The sequence below is a fragment of the Zootoca vivipara genome, chromosome 1, assembly GCF_965207765.1.
Source record: "Zootoca vivipara chromosome 1, rZooViv2.hap1.1, whole genome shotgun sequence".
Classification (NCBI taxonomy): Eukaryota; Metazoa; Chordata; class Lepidosauria; order Squamata; family Lacertidae; genus Zootoca; species Zootoca vivipara.
Window position 1 is genome coordinate 103,242,740 of NC_142582.1, and position 19,192 is coordinate 103,261,931.

General features: G+C 43.0%; 1 protein-coding gene across 2 annotated transcripts in view; it reads right to left on the bottom strand.

The window, feature by feature from the left end:
• SLC25A21 (solute carrier family 25 member 21) overlaps positions 1-18,220 on the bottom strand; it is a 277,654-nt gene extending 259,434 nt beyond the window's left edge. Inside the window, exon 1 of one of the 2 annotated variants that reach the window (XM_035109126.3) lies at positions 17,763-18,220. In XM_035109126.3, the coding sequence (XP_034965017.1) occupies positions 17,763-17,829 (67 nt within the window). In that variant the 5' untranslated portion in view covers positions 17,830-18,220. The remainder of the gene's footprint in view (positions 1-17,762) is intronic. The other variant, XM_035109135.3, reaches the window with a different exon arrangement.
• Positions 18,221-19,192: the final 972 nt, after the last annotated feature.

The following is a 19,192-nucleotide window of genomic DNA, read 5'->3' on the forward strand; positions in this document are numbered from 1 at the left end:
TGTAAAATTTCTAAAACGTGTTCTGTCCAAAGTGAATGAGCGGCCCAAGTTCACTCCCTCTTCTGAACCAGAAGCTTTGATTCCTTTTGAGAATATTGTAAAATTGATGCCTAAACCACTCTGCTTCGGTGGAACTGCTCGTGCTTCTAAGATGGTAACATTTCCATGTTTACTTAATGAGTACAAGTTGAAGTGATGCTGACTCTTAAGAACTTTGAGATATTTTTGAAACTCTCTTGGAAGTTTATACTGTGTAGTAAAAATGCCTTCTTTGGTCTTAAATTGGAATGGCTCGATGTGCCCCGAATGAAGGATCAATGTGCCCTACTACAGGGGCACACTGATCTGATCCATTATTTTGGAAAAATTAAATGTGATTTTTTTTTGTCATTTTATTCCATCAAATGTGAAACATTAACCCTTTGATTTTGTTTAGAATAGTACCTAATAAATGTTAAATTCAAAAGTTTTCTTTTATGTGCATTATTTTGAGGTGTGTAGAGCTTAAAGTAAAAAATGGCTCAACGTGCCCCACTTTCCCCTACCTATTTATCTACTTGTACTGATGTGCTTTCGAACTGCTAGGTTGGCAGGAGCTGGGACAGAGCAACGGGAGCTCACCGCATCGCTGGGATTCGAACTGTCAACCTTGCAATTACTTAGCCCAAGAGGCTTGGTAGTTTAGACGACAGCGCCACCTATCTATCTCATAAAAACGGAGTGAAGAAAGAGTTGGAGAATAATCTTACAAAATGAAGCTAAGACCAAGAGATTACTGTGCAGTGCACAAATGGATAAGAGAGTCAATAAAAGCGGGTGTGACCCACTCCCAGCTGGTTAGGAGTTCACAAAGCAAGATTATACTACTAAAAGGGGACATTTTCTTTCTGCTTTAAGCTAGCCACTCCCAGTCCCTACTGATGCCGGAATCTGACAGACTCAGACATGGTAATACATTCCAACTCAGCAGCTTCACATCTGAGTCTCCTTTTGAAACGTTTTTGCTGAAGTATGAAACACTTTGAAGTATGCTACAGAATGGGCAAGGAGACTGCTGAAGTGTCAACCCTTTTTGTAACCCGCCCTGGGACCATTTTGTGAACTAAGTTGTGTTCAAAGTAGACCCACTGAAATTAACGGACCTAACTTTCTTGTGTTCCTTGAAGAAAACAAAAATGAAAAGTTCATGGAATGTCTGATGCAAAGGTAGACAACATGGTGCTTCCAGATGTTGTGGACTATAAACTCACATCATTCCTGACTATTGAGCATCAGGTGGGGCTCATGGAAATTGTGGTTCATAACATCTGGAGCGCAACACACTGGCTATCCCTGTGAATTAAGACTTCGTTTGCATTTATTTTTACCAACTCGACACAACACACACAAACACACACACAGGGAGAGCAGATCTCAACAATATTCTCATTATAAAAAAAAAACAACCTACCTTCAGAATCAGAACCAATTGCTGGGGCACAACAGCAGGACTACTGAGCTCCTGCTGCATTTGTGAGCTTCTCACAGGCCTGTAGTTGGCCATTGTGGGAAATCCATATACTTGGCTAGATGGACTTTTAGTCTTATCCACCAGAACTCTTTTTATGTTTTTAAGGGTAGTTATTAATACAGTCATACCTCGGTTTAAGTACGCCTCAGTTTGAGTACTTTCAGTTTAAGTACTCCGTGGACCCGTCTGGAACGGATTAATCCACTTTCCATTACTTTCAATGGGAAAGTTCACTTCAGGTTAAGTACGCTTCAGGTTAAGTACGGACTTCCGGAACCAATTACACTCATACCTCAGGTTAAGTACACTTCAGGTTGAGTACTCCGCGCACCCATCTGGAACAGATTCATCCACTTTCCATTACTTTCAATGGGAAAGTTCGCTTCAGGTTAACTACACTTCAGTTTAAGTACTCTGTGGACCCGTCTGGAACGGATTAATCCACTTTCCATTACTTTCAATGGGAAAGTTCGCTTCAGGTTAAGTACGCTTCAGGTCAAGTACAGACTTCCAGAACCAATTGTGTACTTAAACCGAGGTACCACTGTATCTATAGCATCAGAGCAATAGGTCACATTTTCAAGGCAAGAATAGCTGGGAGATGACCACAGATATAGCAAAGATACGAGTGTTGAAAAATCAAAGGTATGCATCTGGTAGACTGACTTTCCAGGGCTTGGCAGACATAATGTCTCACCTTGGTGATGGATTATTCTCAAATTACCAAAAAATAAAATAAAAACATATCTGGTCATGTTTCAGCCACATCTCCATGAAGAATGAAAAATATTGTGGAAACAAGGCCCACCTGTCTGAATGATATTCTAGTGACGAACAGACCTGGGCTGAAAGCAGGAGTTGCAGGGTGGGGAAGACATTTACAAAAGAATTGTTTCATATTATGACTTCAGATGTGCTGGCATATACAGATACATTCCCTGTACACTATTAGAACATTTCATAACATACCAGTTTCATAAAGAAAGAGAACTATGAATTCATAGAACTAGGATGGGAAAATGGTATAACCTGTTAAAGTTTCAGTTTAAATTATTAAAAACCATAATCTGCAGAAACACCAGCAGTTGTAAATATAGTTTCAGCAGCTAGAGAAATAAATAGATAGTATAAACTTGAACAAAAACATATCACACTTATGTTATTTCAGGCCTGTGTACTTCTTCAAAATGCTGTAAGTGTCAAAGATTTCACTTGCAAGGTAAAATAAGCAAATTCTGGCAGTAACATAAACTGTCCACATAATCACTTGGGGCTATGCTCATGTAACTCCATTTGATAGTATTGGAAAGTTCAAGAGAAATGCCTAGCTCTGAAAACCCATGCCATTTTACAAATACGCAATGCATTAATCATACATACTGTTGGCATCTCAGAACATTTCTAAAATATTCAACCTTATAGGTAATCTTACTCGTGATCTGACATTGCTTTCAGAGTCAGGCTCGCGTTATTGGAACCTTTTTAAAGCGATACATTTCAAAGCCACAAGAACATATCCTTCCAATAAAAAAGGAGCATGTTCTCATTTTTAAAGTTAAGGATTAATATGTACAGTGAGAGGCTACAGCTGTGAAGAATTTTCTTTTCAAAAAACACATTAAATTTATCCCAGAACACTATGAAATCAAAGTGTGTCAAGTGTGATTCACAAAACAGCAAAGCTGGAGCAACCTTACTTAGCCCCGCTGGAATCAATGGACACAACATATACATAAATTCTAGCTGAATTCAACTCTTGAACTCTTTGAGTTTCCAAGCAGAATAAGCCAATGGCACTAGCTCAGTAGAGGTCAAGGAAGACTACATCCAGTAATAGGCGCAAACTGAAATTTACTGAATAATCCAAGATGTTTCAGGCATTCGGAGGCTCATCTTCATGGAAAACTTGGCATTAAAAAATGGAGGAAAAATATTTTTGTCCACAGCTTTCACTTGCGCCACACTTTTGCAATAGCAGAGCTTAAAGACAGTAGGCAGTCTGGTTATTTGTTCTTAGTTGCCCCTATACATGTTGTTCCACTTGTACAGGGTGTAGGATTTTGCAGCCTTAGATCATAGTATGGACTATTTGGCTTCAGCTGGGCAAAAGGTTTAGTCAGCACGTGGCACCAAACCAACTGCAGTGTAGAATACCTTTCATCTACCAAATAAAATTTAGGACAGATGCTTTTTAGATACGCAATCACAAATTTCCAAGCTGGGCTTGAATCTAGCATGCAAGATAGTCATGCAAATTTATTCTTAAAGTACCAAATTGCCCGGTCAAGAAGAATTAAAAAGTCTTGTCTTAAGCGTTCTATTCCTGGTTTCTGTATGAACCATGCTTTCATACATAAAAGCATGGCTTTATAATGTTTATAATGTAGTATTTTACAATCAATAGTACCAGCAGCTATTTTTTTAATTTTATTTAATATTTGCATTCTGCTTTTCCAACAACCATGCTGAGTACAAAGCAGCTCACAATAATGGCAATGAAATTTAAAATGAATAAACATTACCATCATATACAAAGCACAATACTATATAAGGCACAAAACAAGGGACGCGGGTGGCACTGTGGTCTAAGCCACTGAACCTAGGGCTTGCCGATCAGAAGGTCGGCGGTTTGAATCCCCATGACGGGGTGAGCTCCCGTTGCTCGGTCCCTGCTCCTGCCCACCTAGCAGTTTGAAAGCACATCAAGTGCAAGTAGATAAATAGGGACCGCTCCGGAGGGAAGGTAAACGGTGTTTCCGTGTGCTGCTCTGGTTTCGCCAGAAGCGTCTTAGTCATGACATGACCCAGAAGCTGTCTGCGGACAAACGCCGGCTCCCTCAGCCTATAGAGCGAGATAAGCGCCGCAACCCCAGACTTGTCCACGACTGGACCTAATGGCACAAAACAAACAAATTCAGGACAAACACTGCAACTCCTTCCATGGGAGGTGTCAGGGATGCTGGTGGCTACCCTCGAGTAACAACGCTCCACTCCGTCATGTCTTTAGGACTTTTATTTGTGCATACTTATTTACAGTGCAAGAGATAAGAGAAACATGACTGTTCAGTCTTCATCAGAATCTCGCAATGGCGCTTTCCGGCTACGCACCCAGCAAAATAGTTGGGGGACACCAAAGCGCTGCCCCTTGCTCCTACGGGAGCTGGCACGCCTCAAAACAGGCGTTGGGGGGAAAAGGGCGCCTGTCTGATGCTCCGCCGCTGGCCATTTCCTGTATAGGAGCTCTAGGCTGCAGTCGCGGCTCTTGGATGCTGCCGGAGCCCTGTACCAACCTGCTCACTTCCTCCTGCCCTTCACTGGACCCGCTGCTGGAGCTCTGACTGGTTGAGGAGCTGGACTTTATGATGGGGGGCTGTTCTCTGTAACTCCGCCCCCTTACTGGAGGTGACAGTATTGTCCCAATTACTTGGCTCAGCAGGTGGATCTCAAACTGTTTAAAGTGGGGGCACCAAGAACTGGGAGGGGAAAAGCTGAAGAAAGAGCACCTAGCTGGCAGTATTCTCTTCAATCACTTGCTTGCTGCCACCAACTGGTCCCTGTACTTTTTTTGCCTTTTTCCAGGCAGCCCAAGGATGTTTTCCTTTCCCAAGACTTCCCCAGCCTTGAGTCCTCCAGATATTTTGGACTCCAGCTTTAATTATTATACTGTTCTTCACGTATCACTTTATACCGCTATGTCTTAATGTGATTTACATCACATCTGACCACTGGCCAGGTTGGGAAAGGCCGCTTGCAATGTGGAGGACAAGACAGACCTTCAGCCAGACAAATTCCAGCAGTCTGGATACAGCTGAACCTCAGAGGAGGGAGGGCTGAACTTATTTTCTAGTAGGTTTCTGTACTGTTGGCAGGCAGTGATGTATCTGTGCAACTGCAGCCGTGCCCAGCATGAGGTCGGAAAAACAGGGAAAAAACATTAGTCCTGTTTCTTCGCTGGATCTTATGCAGTATTTTTGGCAGGTGTGGAGGAGGAGACAGCACTATTCCTCTAAGCTGTACAGTTAAAATAAAGTGACAGAGGAGGGAGCCAGCCTCCAGTTTTTCAGGCAACTGGCCCCAAAGAAAAATAAATAAAAATGGTGCAGGCCAACTTTTTTTCTTGCCAGATTGGCAAACTTAGATCTATGTATCATACTTCTTGGTTGCAAAACCCTCTTATTAGCATATATTGCAACTTTTCTCTTTTGTTTTTTAGATAAAATTGAATAACTACTGCTATGGCACTAAAAGCTAAGAAACACTATTTACCACAGTGAACGATAAGAAATGTGTGCAATTCTCCAAATTAATGCCGGCATTTTAATGACAGCTGCAAAAATATACATGCTAGTTGCACAAACTTTGCTTATGAAAAAGCACACGCAAGAGAGTGGCTCCAACAGAATATTTCAATTTAGATCAATTTATCATTTCAACCATAAAGAAGGCTGATCGCTGAAAAATTGATGCTTTTGAATTATGGTGCTGGAGGAGACTCTTGAGAGTCCCATGGACTGCAAGAAGATGAAACCTATCCATTCTGAAGGAAATCAACCCCGAGTGCTCACTGGAAGGACAGATCCTGAAGCTGAGGCTCCAATACTTTGGCCACCTCATGAGAAGAGAAGAATCCTTGGAAAAGACCCTGATGTTGGGAAAGATGGAGGGCACAAGGAGCAGGGGACGACAGAGGACGAGATGGTTAGACAGGAGTGCCTGGCGTGCTCTGGTCCATGGGGTCACAAAGAGTCGGACACGACTAAACGACTAAGCAACAACAATCATTTTAACGCCCAAGTAACACTATGTATTTCTAATTATTATAGACCAATTATTATAATTGCTGGATACAGTATTTCAATATTTAAAACTTGGCATACCAGCCTACTGTTGTGTTATTTAAAAGTAATTACAGGATTGCTTAAAATCCTAAGCACGCTTGTCAGTCGGCCTTACTTCAGACTAGAGCAAACATGGTTAGGATTGTGCTTTTCAAAAGAAAAAAGAAATTAGTTATAAGATATTTACAATTCAAAATTAATGAGTCTTCTCCCACCAGTACTATTAAAAACTTATTGCAGCCATTTACCAAAGTGGGGGTGGGGGGGGAGAGGCAGAATGATATGGCAAATTTGCATTCAAAGTCAAGGGACTTCAGAAATCTGTTTCTCATTTAATCTTCCAGCCAGAAACATTATTTTCATATGTAAACAACTGTTGCATAATCAGAACTTTTCTGAAATACAGATTTTATATGTGTATAAAACACACACCTATAAATGTTAAGAATATCATTCAATAAAATGGCATGTTTCTAATGTGAATTATTGATTACCTTGTAACAGTCTCTCTTATAAGGAACGATTTTAAAGAAAATTTAATCTGGTGTCCAAATATAACATTACTTTAAACATGAGGTCATCTAAACATCTGTCTCCAATATATCCACAGGGATTTAAATCAAAAGTCTACTAAACATGTACAATCATTTAAAAAATAAATAACAGAACAAATTTAGTCTTGATTGTGATTATCATGCATTTTAAGAGGAAACATTTATTCTAATAAGAAAAGTCTGAATTTAAAGTTTATTGACATTAAAGTAACATAATTTCATACCAAGAATATGACATTGATTTATATTTACTCTAATTTTGGGTAATATCCTCTGTTCAGTACTTGAGAAACAAGACTAGTGCTCTGACAATTTTAATATTTGAAGGCCTGCACTAATGTAATATAACAGAGGTACTTTTATCTATGTCTAAAGGAACATAATCAGCCAAAGCAAAACACTTCAACAGCTACAAATAATGTGTGGCATCTGTCCCTTTGAGTTCCCTGGCTACAAACCATGTGGATTCCATACCATACCAGTGCAACTACACTTAACTCACCTGCTTAAAGCCTTAAATCAATAGGACATATCATTCAAGAACACATAATGCTTGAACAACAACACCACCCAAAGCAGCCCCATGTCTCCTTCTTCCCCTCCCTCCCTCACAAACCTCCCTACCAGTCAATGACATGGGCATGGGACTTACAGAAGGGAAAGGAACTTTCTTTCGTTCTTGGCTACCACACAATAAACAGTATCCAGGCAGTGGATGTAATACATCCATAAAACAGAATAAAAATACAGTAGTCAAAAAATCTGGGCGGTGATATACACTAACCAATAGTGGAGCCATATATCAGAAAAGCCCTGTGTAAACAGAAATGTTCTTCTACACAGCCACAGTACCCATGATTCTTTCTTAATTGTAATCACGATGTCAATAGTTTTTAATGATGGTTCCAATCTTACATAGAAGAGGTACTATAGAGCAATGGTTGAGTGACAGTTTGAATGTTATTTCTGCCTCACTAAGCAGTCTTTGGCCAAGGATGAGAAAATTGCAGGCCTCCAGATATTGTTGGATTCCATCATCCAAGACATCTGAAGGCAGCCCTGTTTAGGGAAGCTCTTAATGTTTAATAGATTATTGTATTTTAATATTCTGTTGGAAGCCGCCCAGAGTGGCTGGGGAAACCCAGCCAGATGGCGGGGTATAAATAATAAATAATTATTATTATTATTATTATTATTATTATTATTAGCCACAGCAACTTTGCCCATGCTCATCCTGTCTACCATAGTAACAATGTCCTACCCTACCGAGCCAGTGTGGTGTAGGGATTTGATTGTTGGACTAGGAACAGGAAGAGTCAGGTCGGAATCCCCTCTTGAGCCAGGAAGTTCGCTTGATAACTGTGGGTTAGTCACTGTTTCTCAATCCAACTAACCAACTCAACTCAGTGGGTCATTGGGAGATAACAATGGGGAGAGGGGAGAATCCTTAGCTCCTTGGAGAAAGAGCATGATATAAATGTTAAAATACACGGTTGTTATAAGGAGTGTCTAAAGAAGAGGTTGGTAAGAGCCACCACCCACAAACTCATAACATTGCACTTTGTAAAGTGGCTTTTTTTTTGCACCGTAACTGCTAATATTACAAGCAAGCACCTAGCAGCCAACGCTACAGCCAAAACAACAGCAATATTGCGCTTCTATTTTCAGGAACAGCTTGGGATGGCAAATGTGAAAACTCTTGTCACATTAGTCATTCTTCAGCAGTCAGTTTCACCCAAGTGTTTCAATGGCTGCATCCAGATGGGTGTTGATAGTGAGATTGGTGGTTCTTATGCATGCAAGCTTTTTACACTGTCCACATGGCATGATTGGCAGCAAAATGCCAGCCCATATCCCCCCCCCCGCCCTTTAATATTCATTTTGAAGGGTTAATCCATTAAATTGGGGGCAGAGGAGGAGGAACCTGCTACCAACAATGACCCATTTGCAAATTAATCCACCACCTGGTAACACCCTCAATTTCTTCCACTGAAGTAATACTTTACTGTACATGAAAATTGGGTTGAACCTGTTGCTTCCAAATCCTCGATAAGAGCCGAAAACAGGGATGATGTGGGAGGTCCGTGAATAGAAATCACAACTCTCTTCTCCTTTTTTTACTTTAAAAGCAGCTACCAAGGGGTGGGGGGATATGACAGATCTTGCTTATACAAGAGGATAAATTGCTATTATGTATCTGTGTGTTTCGTGTCAAATTTGGTTGGACATACTGCTGTCTGTTGTGCTACATTGAAAACAAATGCCAGGTTTTCACCACAATACAGTACTACCTTTTACTTCCTTCAGCACTGTACCACGGTTTCTTCAAAAATAAGACACCGTCTTATATTTATTTTTCCTCAAAAAAACCCCACGGTGGCTTATTTTCAGGGGATGTCTTTTTTATTATTATTAAGTATGGTACAGTTTAACCTACAAGGTTAAACTGCCTATCACTATGGCTTATTTTCGGGGTATGGCTTATTTTCGGGGTAAGGCTTATTTTCGGAGAAACACGGTATCCTCTAGAGCAGTGTTTCCCAACCTTGTGCCTCCAGCTGTTTTTGGACTACAACTCCCATCATCCCTAGCTAGCAAGACCAGTGGTCAGGAATGATGGGAATTGTAGTCCGAAAACAGCTGGAGGCACAAGGTTGGGAAACACTGCTGTAGAGAGCAAGACCTGTTTGTCATTCTGCCCTTAACACATGTGCATGGTGAACTATTTGCCCAAATGTGTCACAAACACAAAAGCTATATACAGTAGAGCTATATAGCTTCCTGAAGCAATTTGATTCCCATATAATACTGGGTTGCAGTTTATGCCTACAAAGCACACTCTTGTATATAAGCAGGTTTTCGTGCAGAACAGCTTCAGAAAACTAGTCTAATATTGCACTCTTCATAACTGAACTTCCGGAAATTATATTTTAGCATGCTGGATTTCTTTTCCTTTTTTTTTTTTTTAAAGTGGAACCTGATCCAGATCTGGACTGCGAAGTATGGAGAGGAAGGGAGGGTTACGGTAAGTTTTTCCTTCTTGTGCCTATTTAGAGACCAAAAAATGTCAAAAGATTCCAGCTCAGCTGCTCTCCCACAGCACTTTCAAGGGCAAATAGTAGCAGAGCGATTTTCAGCTGCCATCTGGCATTGGAAAGGAATAGTTGATCCCTACCTCCCAACTTCGGGACCCAGGTGGCGCTGTGGTTAAACCACTGAGCCTAGGGATTGCTGATCAGAAGGTCGGCGGTTCGAATCCCTGTGACGGGGTGAGCTCCCGTTGCTTGGTCCCAGCTCCTGCCAACCTAGCAGTTCGAAAGCACGTCAAAATGCAAGTAGATAAATAGGAACCGCTACAGCGGGAAGGTAAACAGCGTTTCCATGTGCTGCTCTGGTTCTCCAGAAGCGGCTTTGTCATGCTGGCCACATGACCTGGAAGCTATACGCCGGCTCCCTCGGCCAATAATGCGAGATGAGCGCGCAACCCCAGAGTCGGTCACGACTGGACCTAATGGTCAGGGGTCCCTTTACCTTTACCTTTACCTCCCAACTTATTATGCTCTCAACTGGGTCAGGTAGGGTATGCTTCTGCATTTCCATGAAAAACCAAGGAGTCAACATTAAATGTGCTTTTAAGATATCTTAATGTAACATGCCAAACTGCGGGAGGCAGTGGAAGACAGGAGTGCCTGGCGTGCTCTGGTCCATGGGGTCACGAAGAGTTGGACATGACTAAACGACTAAACAACAACAATGTAACATGTACTGGTAGTTTGGCCCTTTAAATGGTACGCAAAGCAGGAAATGAACTTGCCAAATAAGTTTGGAAATGATTAAAAATACACACACACAAAAAAAAATACTCTCACCGATACCACACTAAATTTTCTATCTAAAATTTTACTATCCATTCAGATGTAGCAGAACTATGCTTATACAAATGCATTTCCTGGGCACATTTGACTGAATATGGGTAAGTTATCTGAAGGGCTACCTGCTTCTACATGAACATGCTAGCGTGTTAAGATCTTCTGATGAGGCCATCCTAATGAGTCTCTGGTCTGTGGACAATGAACCTCTTCACCCATGGAGGGAGATCACTTTAGGGAACAGGGTTGGAATACCAGGCAGTGGAGGAGTCCTTCAAAGATAAAAGAAGCTGGGAGGGGGGAGGGACTCCTCCTCCTACAAATGTGAAAAGATGTTGGCAGTGAAGCTGGCAGCACTGTTTTCCCACTGAGGGTGGGGAGTGAGGAAAAGAAATGTCAAACTGGAATCCCACCCCCACCTCCGGGAAAATGATGCTAGCAGCAACATTTACAGCTCCTCAATGGCTGAAAAGGGACACCACTTGCAATAATTTCTGCCGGGAATCATGAGCGTTGCAGTTCAAGGCGCACAGCAAAGGTAAAAGCTATAGGAACTTGCAGGTGGAATTGGGACTCTCTTATCCTTGCATCTCTGTTTAAACAGAACCAAAGGTACAATCCATTTTCAAGATATGCATCAAGCTGCTCCCCCACTTCTTCTCATCTGTCAAGAACAGGCATCCCCAAACTGCGGCCCTCCAGATGATCCCTAGCTAACAGGACCAGTGGTCGGGGAAGATGGGAATTGTAGTCCAAAACATCTGAAGGGCCGAAGTTTGGGGATGCCTGGTCAAGAACCTATGGCATAGCTTTCTAGATGACAATTATTCACCCCAGCTTTGGCAACATAAAACTGTAAAAATCTTATGCATAATGTATTGCTGTTGACAGCGACATTTTTTGTAAATTGTAAATTTTAATTTTGTGTTGTTTTATTAAAATGGCTATTTTAATTACTGTAAGTGAGCTGCCTTGGAGAGCTTTACAGTGGTACCTTGGGTTACAAACACCTTGGGTTACAAACTCTGCTAACCCAGAAGTAGTACCTTGGGTTACAAAGTTTGCCCCAGGATGAGAATGGAAATCGCATGTCGGACACCGTGGCGGCAGCAGGAAGCTCCATTAGCTAAAGTGGTACGGTACCTCAGGTTAAGAACGGTTTCAGGTTAAGAACGGACCTCTGGAATGAATTAAGTTCGTAACCCGAGGTACCACTGTATTGACTGAATGGGGTAGGTAGTAGTTGGATTTTCTAAAGAAAATAAACATAGCTTCTTCTCAGTAAATATGGCATTTCATTTTCTCTACTAAACACTTTCCCCATCCATGCTACATAAATCTGATACTCACCTGTAAAGACAGCATGTTTAGGCATGTTTTGTTCTTTTATCAGTTTTTAAAATATATTAAAGCAGCATTATACTGCCATCCAGTGGCCAATTTAGCACATATATAACAAAGCAACCTTCTTACTGTTTTTTTTTGGGGGGGGGTAGATGTGTGCAGGCACAAACAATTCCCTTAAGCAACTAACAGTGCTACTCTATGCAATGCTACTCTATGGAAGTCAGTCCTGTTGACTTCAGCTTGGAACAGCAGATGGATACGAGATTGCAGTCTACTACTAAAAATAAAGTTATGTACTGCTAATAGAGCTAAACTGATTATTGACCATGGTCTCTGCTATATAATAGATCGATCTGTCTGTCTGTCTGTCTGTCTGTCCAGGCATCTAAAGACTTATTCATGCAGACTGGCACATATGTATTTGATAGGTGTAGTTAATAGTTAATAGGTTAGTTAATCAGTGCTCAAAACATATTTCTGCCTACCTGGTGCCATAATATTTCACTCAAACCATGAGAAATTGTATTGTTTCTAATTTTTCCATTAATCACCAAGCAGACGAGGAGAAACTCCTGCCACGTGAGCAGAAGTTCATAAGCACATGCACAGACACCACCAAATTTCACTCAGATTGAATACTGCAATGTGATGAAGTAAATTGGATAAATTGCATAACGACAGTCAAAATGAGCCACAACTGACATTAGCAAGGGAATGCAATTCCACCCAATATCTCCTCCTGTGAGCATTCTCACTGTCATCCACCCACATGTCTGTGTGAAGAACTGAATCACAGGATCATTTCTAACCCCCCAACGTGGGCATTGTAGCTGTTCAATTCCTGAAACAGCCTAGGGGCTAATGCTTTGAGGAGAACTTGCTTCTTTGCCCAGCTTAGTACTACTGAGGCATTGCTGGACTCCCCAGTTCTTAGGTTCCAGCCACTATATAGTCTTTCTCTCAGTTATCTGCACTCATGAACACATTACAGTATAATGTATACTATAAAATAGCTAAAAGGAATTAAAGAAACACATTGCTAAAAACATTTAAATACATTAGTAGCCAGAGAGAATCCAGAGAGGCTGTTGGGGCCCTGGTTGACAGGAGTTAAAACAACTGCTGAAGGAGAATAAAGAGATTGCAGAGAAAATGAATGAATGATTTGCATTCACCTTCACAATGGAGGATATAGCAGAGATCCCAGGGCCTGAACCAACTTTTGCAGGAAGTAAGTCAGAGGAACTGGGGCAAAAAGTGGTGGTGAAATCTAGGCCAAATAGACAAAATATAAAACTGACCAATTGCCAAGTTCAGAGGGCATTCACCAGAGCCTTCTTTTAAAAACATCTTTTCTTTTCTTTTTTCTTTTTTTTAAGGGATCCAGGGAGATCCTGGAAATTACAGGCTGGTTAGCTTAAAATCTGTCTCAGGAAAACTGCTGGAAAGTATTGCTAAAGATAAAGAAAACAAACAGAATCGGCATGGCTTATGCAAGTACAAGTTGTGTCTCACAGCCCTACTAGAGTTCATATTTATTTCTTCATGCTGCAGATGAAGAAGATGATGTAAACAAACTCTGTACAGGCAACATGCGCATGTTCAAAGAATGTGTGGCAGTGCATGCGCAGGCGGTTTTCAGACCGGGAAGAGCCCATAAGTATAACAGTATGGGTTTATGCACACTCCACCAACATACATGATGACCTGGAACATAACCCCTGCACAAAACAGGGGTTCCCTGTACTTCACTCAGTCACAGTTATGGATTTTTGTTTTCCTTCGATTTATTTGTACACTCTATTGATTTGTTCTGCTGCTGTATTCTCAAAAATCAATAAACAAATATTTTAAAAGAGTTCTTTGAGAATGTCAACAAGCATATAGAGGTGGGTCCGCTTGGCATAGCATAGTACGACTTATAAAAAGCTTCCAACCACATACGTCACCAAAGACTTCCGAGTACACTTAGCAGTCACAAAATAAGAAGCCACCAGTGACAGCCACTAACTTAGATGTCTGTGGAAGAGGACTGGACAAATTTGTGAAGAATAAGGCAATCAATGGCCGCAGTTGGAGGCAGTATACTTCTGAATACTAGTTGCTGGAAACTACAGGAGGCAAGAGTGTTCTTGTGGCTCAGGTCTTGCTTGTATCTGGCTGCAGGCCTGGCTCTAGGGGGTGCCAGGGCTCCGGCCCGGCAGGAAGGTGCTTCGCGCTGCGCCCGCCCACTAGGGCGGGGGCGCCGGAGCGATCTCCGCTCCAGGGTGTCAGGGCGCCCGACCGGCTTGAGACGGCCCTGGCTGGCTGGCCGCCGTGAGAACAGGATGCTGGACTAGATGGTCCATTGGCCTGATCTTATGTTCTTATAATCTTATTTATAGAAAGATAAATGCTGCTACGAGATAAGCATCCTATTACTTGCTAGTTTTGTGGTCAAGAATAACTGCCCCAAAAGACTCCAATTTGCTGCCTGCTGTGCTATTTGGCAATCTGTCTGTTCCTGAATGTCCTTTCTCTGTGAATGAGCAGAGGGGCCTCCTTTTCTTCATTCTAATTAATTAAAAATAAGCAAACAAACACATCATTGTGCTCCCAAAAAAGGGTAAAATGGAGAGACAAAGAGTAAATCCTACCCCTCGGTTTCCAGTTTCATTTAGGTTTTAACTTAAAACCCCAAAGAGTTCGCAATGAACTGAGTGTATGGTGGGTATGATACATATAGTATGCAGCACAAACATATAACAATAACTATGATGTTGTGCAAAACAGGGAAGTTCAAAGCATCTGTGGATATCAGAAAATAGATTGTAGCATTGGCCCACTAGAACAAAGTTCAGAAGAGCAGTAAAATAGGGCAAGCCAACCAGAGTTCACAATACAAATAAAAGGCCTCAAATTATACAGAACTGTTAGTTGGACTGAATGTTTTCAAGCAATTAAAACACTGTTTCTGGCTGTCAGATCTTTGCAGCTTGTTTCAGTCTTGCTGAAAGGGTCGTCTGTTCAGCCTCAGGTCTTTTTACACAAGGCCCAAGCCTAACTTAATCAGCCTGCAAAAGAAAAGAGTTCTGCATGTGTAAGCAGCCTCCTGGGCACAATGCTGATAACAGCACATCTGCATGCAAACATTCATTTACATTGTACAGTGGTACCTCTGGTTGCGGACACGATCCGTTCCGGGGTGCCGTTCGCACCCCAAAAAGTCCGCAACCAGAGCAGCGCTTCTGCGCACGTGCGAAGCGTGATAGAGCATTTCTGTGCATGCGTGAAGTGCAATATAGCGCTTCTGCGCATGCGCAAACCGCACAGAACGCTTCTGCACAGGTTTGCCACTTCTGGGTTTGCCACGTTCTTAACCTGAAAAGACGCAACCTGAAGCGGATGCAACATGAGGTATGACTGTAATGTGCTTCTGAATCTCATTGAACTGCCTGAATACACCTTCTAATGCAAATGGGTATGTTTATCTACATCCAAGGCCACTTCTTGTTCATGATCCCAGATATATGAATGTATTAACTTTGTTATAGTCCACTTAACCATGTTTACTCAGAACAAGTCCTATTTAATATTAATGGAATTTTCATAGGTTTAAGTATCCTCAGAATGGTAGTCTTTGTGCTGACACCTGAGGTGTGTGTGTTTTAGGGTTCACCTTATCTTGGTGATTATAAGTTGTTTTTAAAATCGTGTTTTAATTGCTATCACTCAGCCTGGGACCCTTAGGATGGAGGGTGGGTAATAAATTTACAATAGCAGCAACAACACCTATCGTATTAGAGCTTTATTGTAACTATGACCTGCAGGCCCAACTATGTACCATAATTTACACAACTTGGGGCAAAAGTGTGGGATTATTATTATTTAATATGTGAGTAAAACAACAACTGGCTACCCACACCTTTTAGGAACCATAAATTCACAACTTGACTACCCAAAAAATCCTAACAACCAATTCAGATAAATACAGCCCCCTGTAATTTATCAATTAACAGAGATGTCATTTGATTCAAACAAGTAAAAAAAAAAGTGGATATCCTCTGGGTTCAACCCAGAGGATCAAACCAATGCTACAGCAAATGCTCTCTTCTGAATGTGAATTCCCCGATGCTCTGAAACTACGGTACTACCTTGGCTTTGATTCACATCAGAGCAACTAAGGAATGTGTTGCCAAACACAAGGTGGTTATTTTAAGAGGAAATTCAGAAGCAATACAAAACACAAGTGAGGAGAAGAAGACTTTATTTCTAAACAGCAAGCAATATATACATACCAAGCATGCACTTCTAGCTGCCACTTGAAAGCCCTCAAGAAGCGGTGAAATGACTCCCCCAGTAGCCTGTTTGCCTGGCCCTGTGGCCAATCAGTCCATGCACTAGCTTCTCAAAACCTCTACTCAAACCATCTGATGTTATAGATTGCCACCTCCTCCCAATGCCTCGCTCTCCCACAACAATTTCCAACATCAAAGGTTTCCAGCACTATCCTCCCAGACTAAGGCAGCTGTGTGAGGGGCTTCACCTCCTCCTAACTGATTAGGACAGGCATGGCCAGACTTGGCCCTCCAGCTGTTTTGGGACTACAGTTCCCATCATCCCTGACCACTGGTCCTGTTAGCTAGGGATGATGGGAGTTGTAGTCCCAAAACAGCTGGAGGGCCAAGTTTGGCCATGCCTGGATTAGGACATCAAAGACTGGTCTCACACCATCAAAAACTTAACAAGGGCAAGGGAGGGGGAAGGAACAGAGGTAGGAAGGGTAACCATGTCAGATCACTAACTTCTTGATACACATGCTGTCTTCTGATGGATTTTCCATAACATACGTTTCGCCTTAACGGTTTCACATCTCAATTTCTCCAGTCACTGTGAGAAACAACTTAGCACATCCTTCCAGAGAAGAATCTAGGAAGTGCCACTTAATGCTTTAGAAATCGTCTGCCTGGTCCTAAATCGTAGATATGTTCAACTGGTCTACCACTATCGACAGGTAGATCCGTGGGTGCTCCTGGTAGATCGAGGTCGATGTACATTTCCCCCCAAAAAAGTTCAACAACTCTGGTCAGTCCTCCCCCCCAAGAAGGTCAACAACTCTGGTGAATCTTCCTTTAAAGAAAGCTTAACAACTGTGGCTCCTCTTCCCTCTAATGTCCCAGTTTTTTATACTGGGAGTAGATCGCAGTCCTTGGGAGTTGGACGTGCCTGCTATATCGCATCGTACACACCCAAACACACGTTTATCTATTTCACTCCAGAAGCAAACAACCCTTCCTGGTACATCAACTCCCCCTTCCTTTCAAGCCCAAAGAGGAGCCCATTCAGGAAGGAATCGCAAGCGGAGGCTCCCAGAACGCGGGACTTCCTTTACGCAACGTGAGGAGGGCGGAGAAGCCCGGCCAGAGGAGCCTATAGGGCTTGGAGGAGGCGGGCCTAACTCGGCGCACGCGAATGCAAACCGATGAGCTGGTGTGGGGAGGGAAAGGGGGCGGATTCCGGCACCCGGGCAAACTTTGCAGCGCTTGAAAAAGCAGCAGGCCGCCGCGTTGGAAACGAAACCTCTCCGGAGGCTTCAGTAACGGAGGAGGGAAAGAGAGAGCGCGCGCGCGCAAAGTTTTCGTTCCCGGAGTCGCCGCCGACTTACCCGCGGAGCCTCCGGCCAGGATCTGGTGGGCCGCTTCGCGCCCAAAGCCCCTGGCTTTCCCCGTCATGGTCACCAGCGCGCGTGGAAGTGGGTGGAAAACCGCGTGGAGCTAGTCCGGTGTCGCGCCGCAGGAGGAGGAGCGGCCTCGCGACTGTCTTGGAAGCGCGTCCGCTGGCCGAGGTTGCGCCGGGGAGGTCGGAACACCTCCTTTTGGGTGGCGGCGGGAGGGGAGGCAAGGCGTCTCCCCCTGGGCTCGGAGATAGCGACTGGGCGGGAAAAGGAGAGGGAGGGAAGCGAGGAGCAGGCGGGTCGGAGCCTTCGCGGGAAACGGCCGCTTTCTCTCTCTCCCCTCCCACCCCCACGAAGTTTGTCGGGGGCGCTCGGCGCTGTAACCTTTAGACCACACGACTAGGACCCGAGCCAGAGCCAGCCCAGGGGCCGGAGCCTCTGCTGCGCAAGGAGGAGACAAATGTGGCAGACCCGGTTCGGTGAACGCCGGGCTTATCCCTTCTAGAATGTCTGAAAGGACTCCGGTTTCATTCAGGAAGTTGGGGCGCGGGAATAGAAGACGATCCCCTATAGTTCCCTGTCTACAGCGCCCAACTTGTTTTTAAAGAGAAATTGGGGCTCCTCATTTGTCAGCTGTCTTCTCCCTACCCAACCCCCAAGAAAGAAATGGTGTGTTTTTTTCTTAGTTTGCACAGTCAGCTCTCTGGGACATGCTACAAAACACAGAAAACATGCCCACAACCCAGCAGTACCCTCTCCCACTCTTGCTTCAGACCAACTGGGCCAAGATAACTTTGCTACCCGATGTGGAGTAAAAAATTGCACCCCAACACTTGTCAAGTGACAGAGTACCCGTGGCTGGTTTAGTTGTTTTAGGAGAGGAGGGAGGAAAATGCCTGTCCCTTTTCCCTGCAGTACTGTACAGTAATAATAATTTTCTGTCCTTTCATGAACAATGAAAACCAACTACACAAAGCTGTTGCCTCACTCTCCCTGATCAGCTCTGCTAGTTGGCCCCATTAGGAATTGCTTCCAGACTGCTTTCATAACAAGGAGGTGAGGTCAAACTTCGATAAATAATTAGCAGCAGAGTGAGAATGCAAAGGTCTTGTGCATGCATGAGGACTCTTGCAAATCTGGCAACATTATCATTAACTGCTTTGAGGGTTTGGGGTTGTTTTTACAATCAAGCATTGTATAAATTTTAATAAATCTGACAGACTATAGGCATTGCCAGTGTGAGACATGGAGCCCTTAAGTGCACTTGGAGACTATGGGTGAATCACTGTACAGTGGTACCTCGGTTTATGAACACAATTGGTTCCGGAAGTCTGTTCATAAACTGAAGTGTTCATAAACTGAAGTGAACTTTCCCATTGAAAGTAATGGAAAGTGGATTAATCTGTTCCAGACGGTCCACG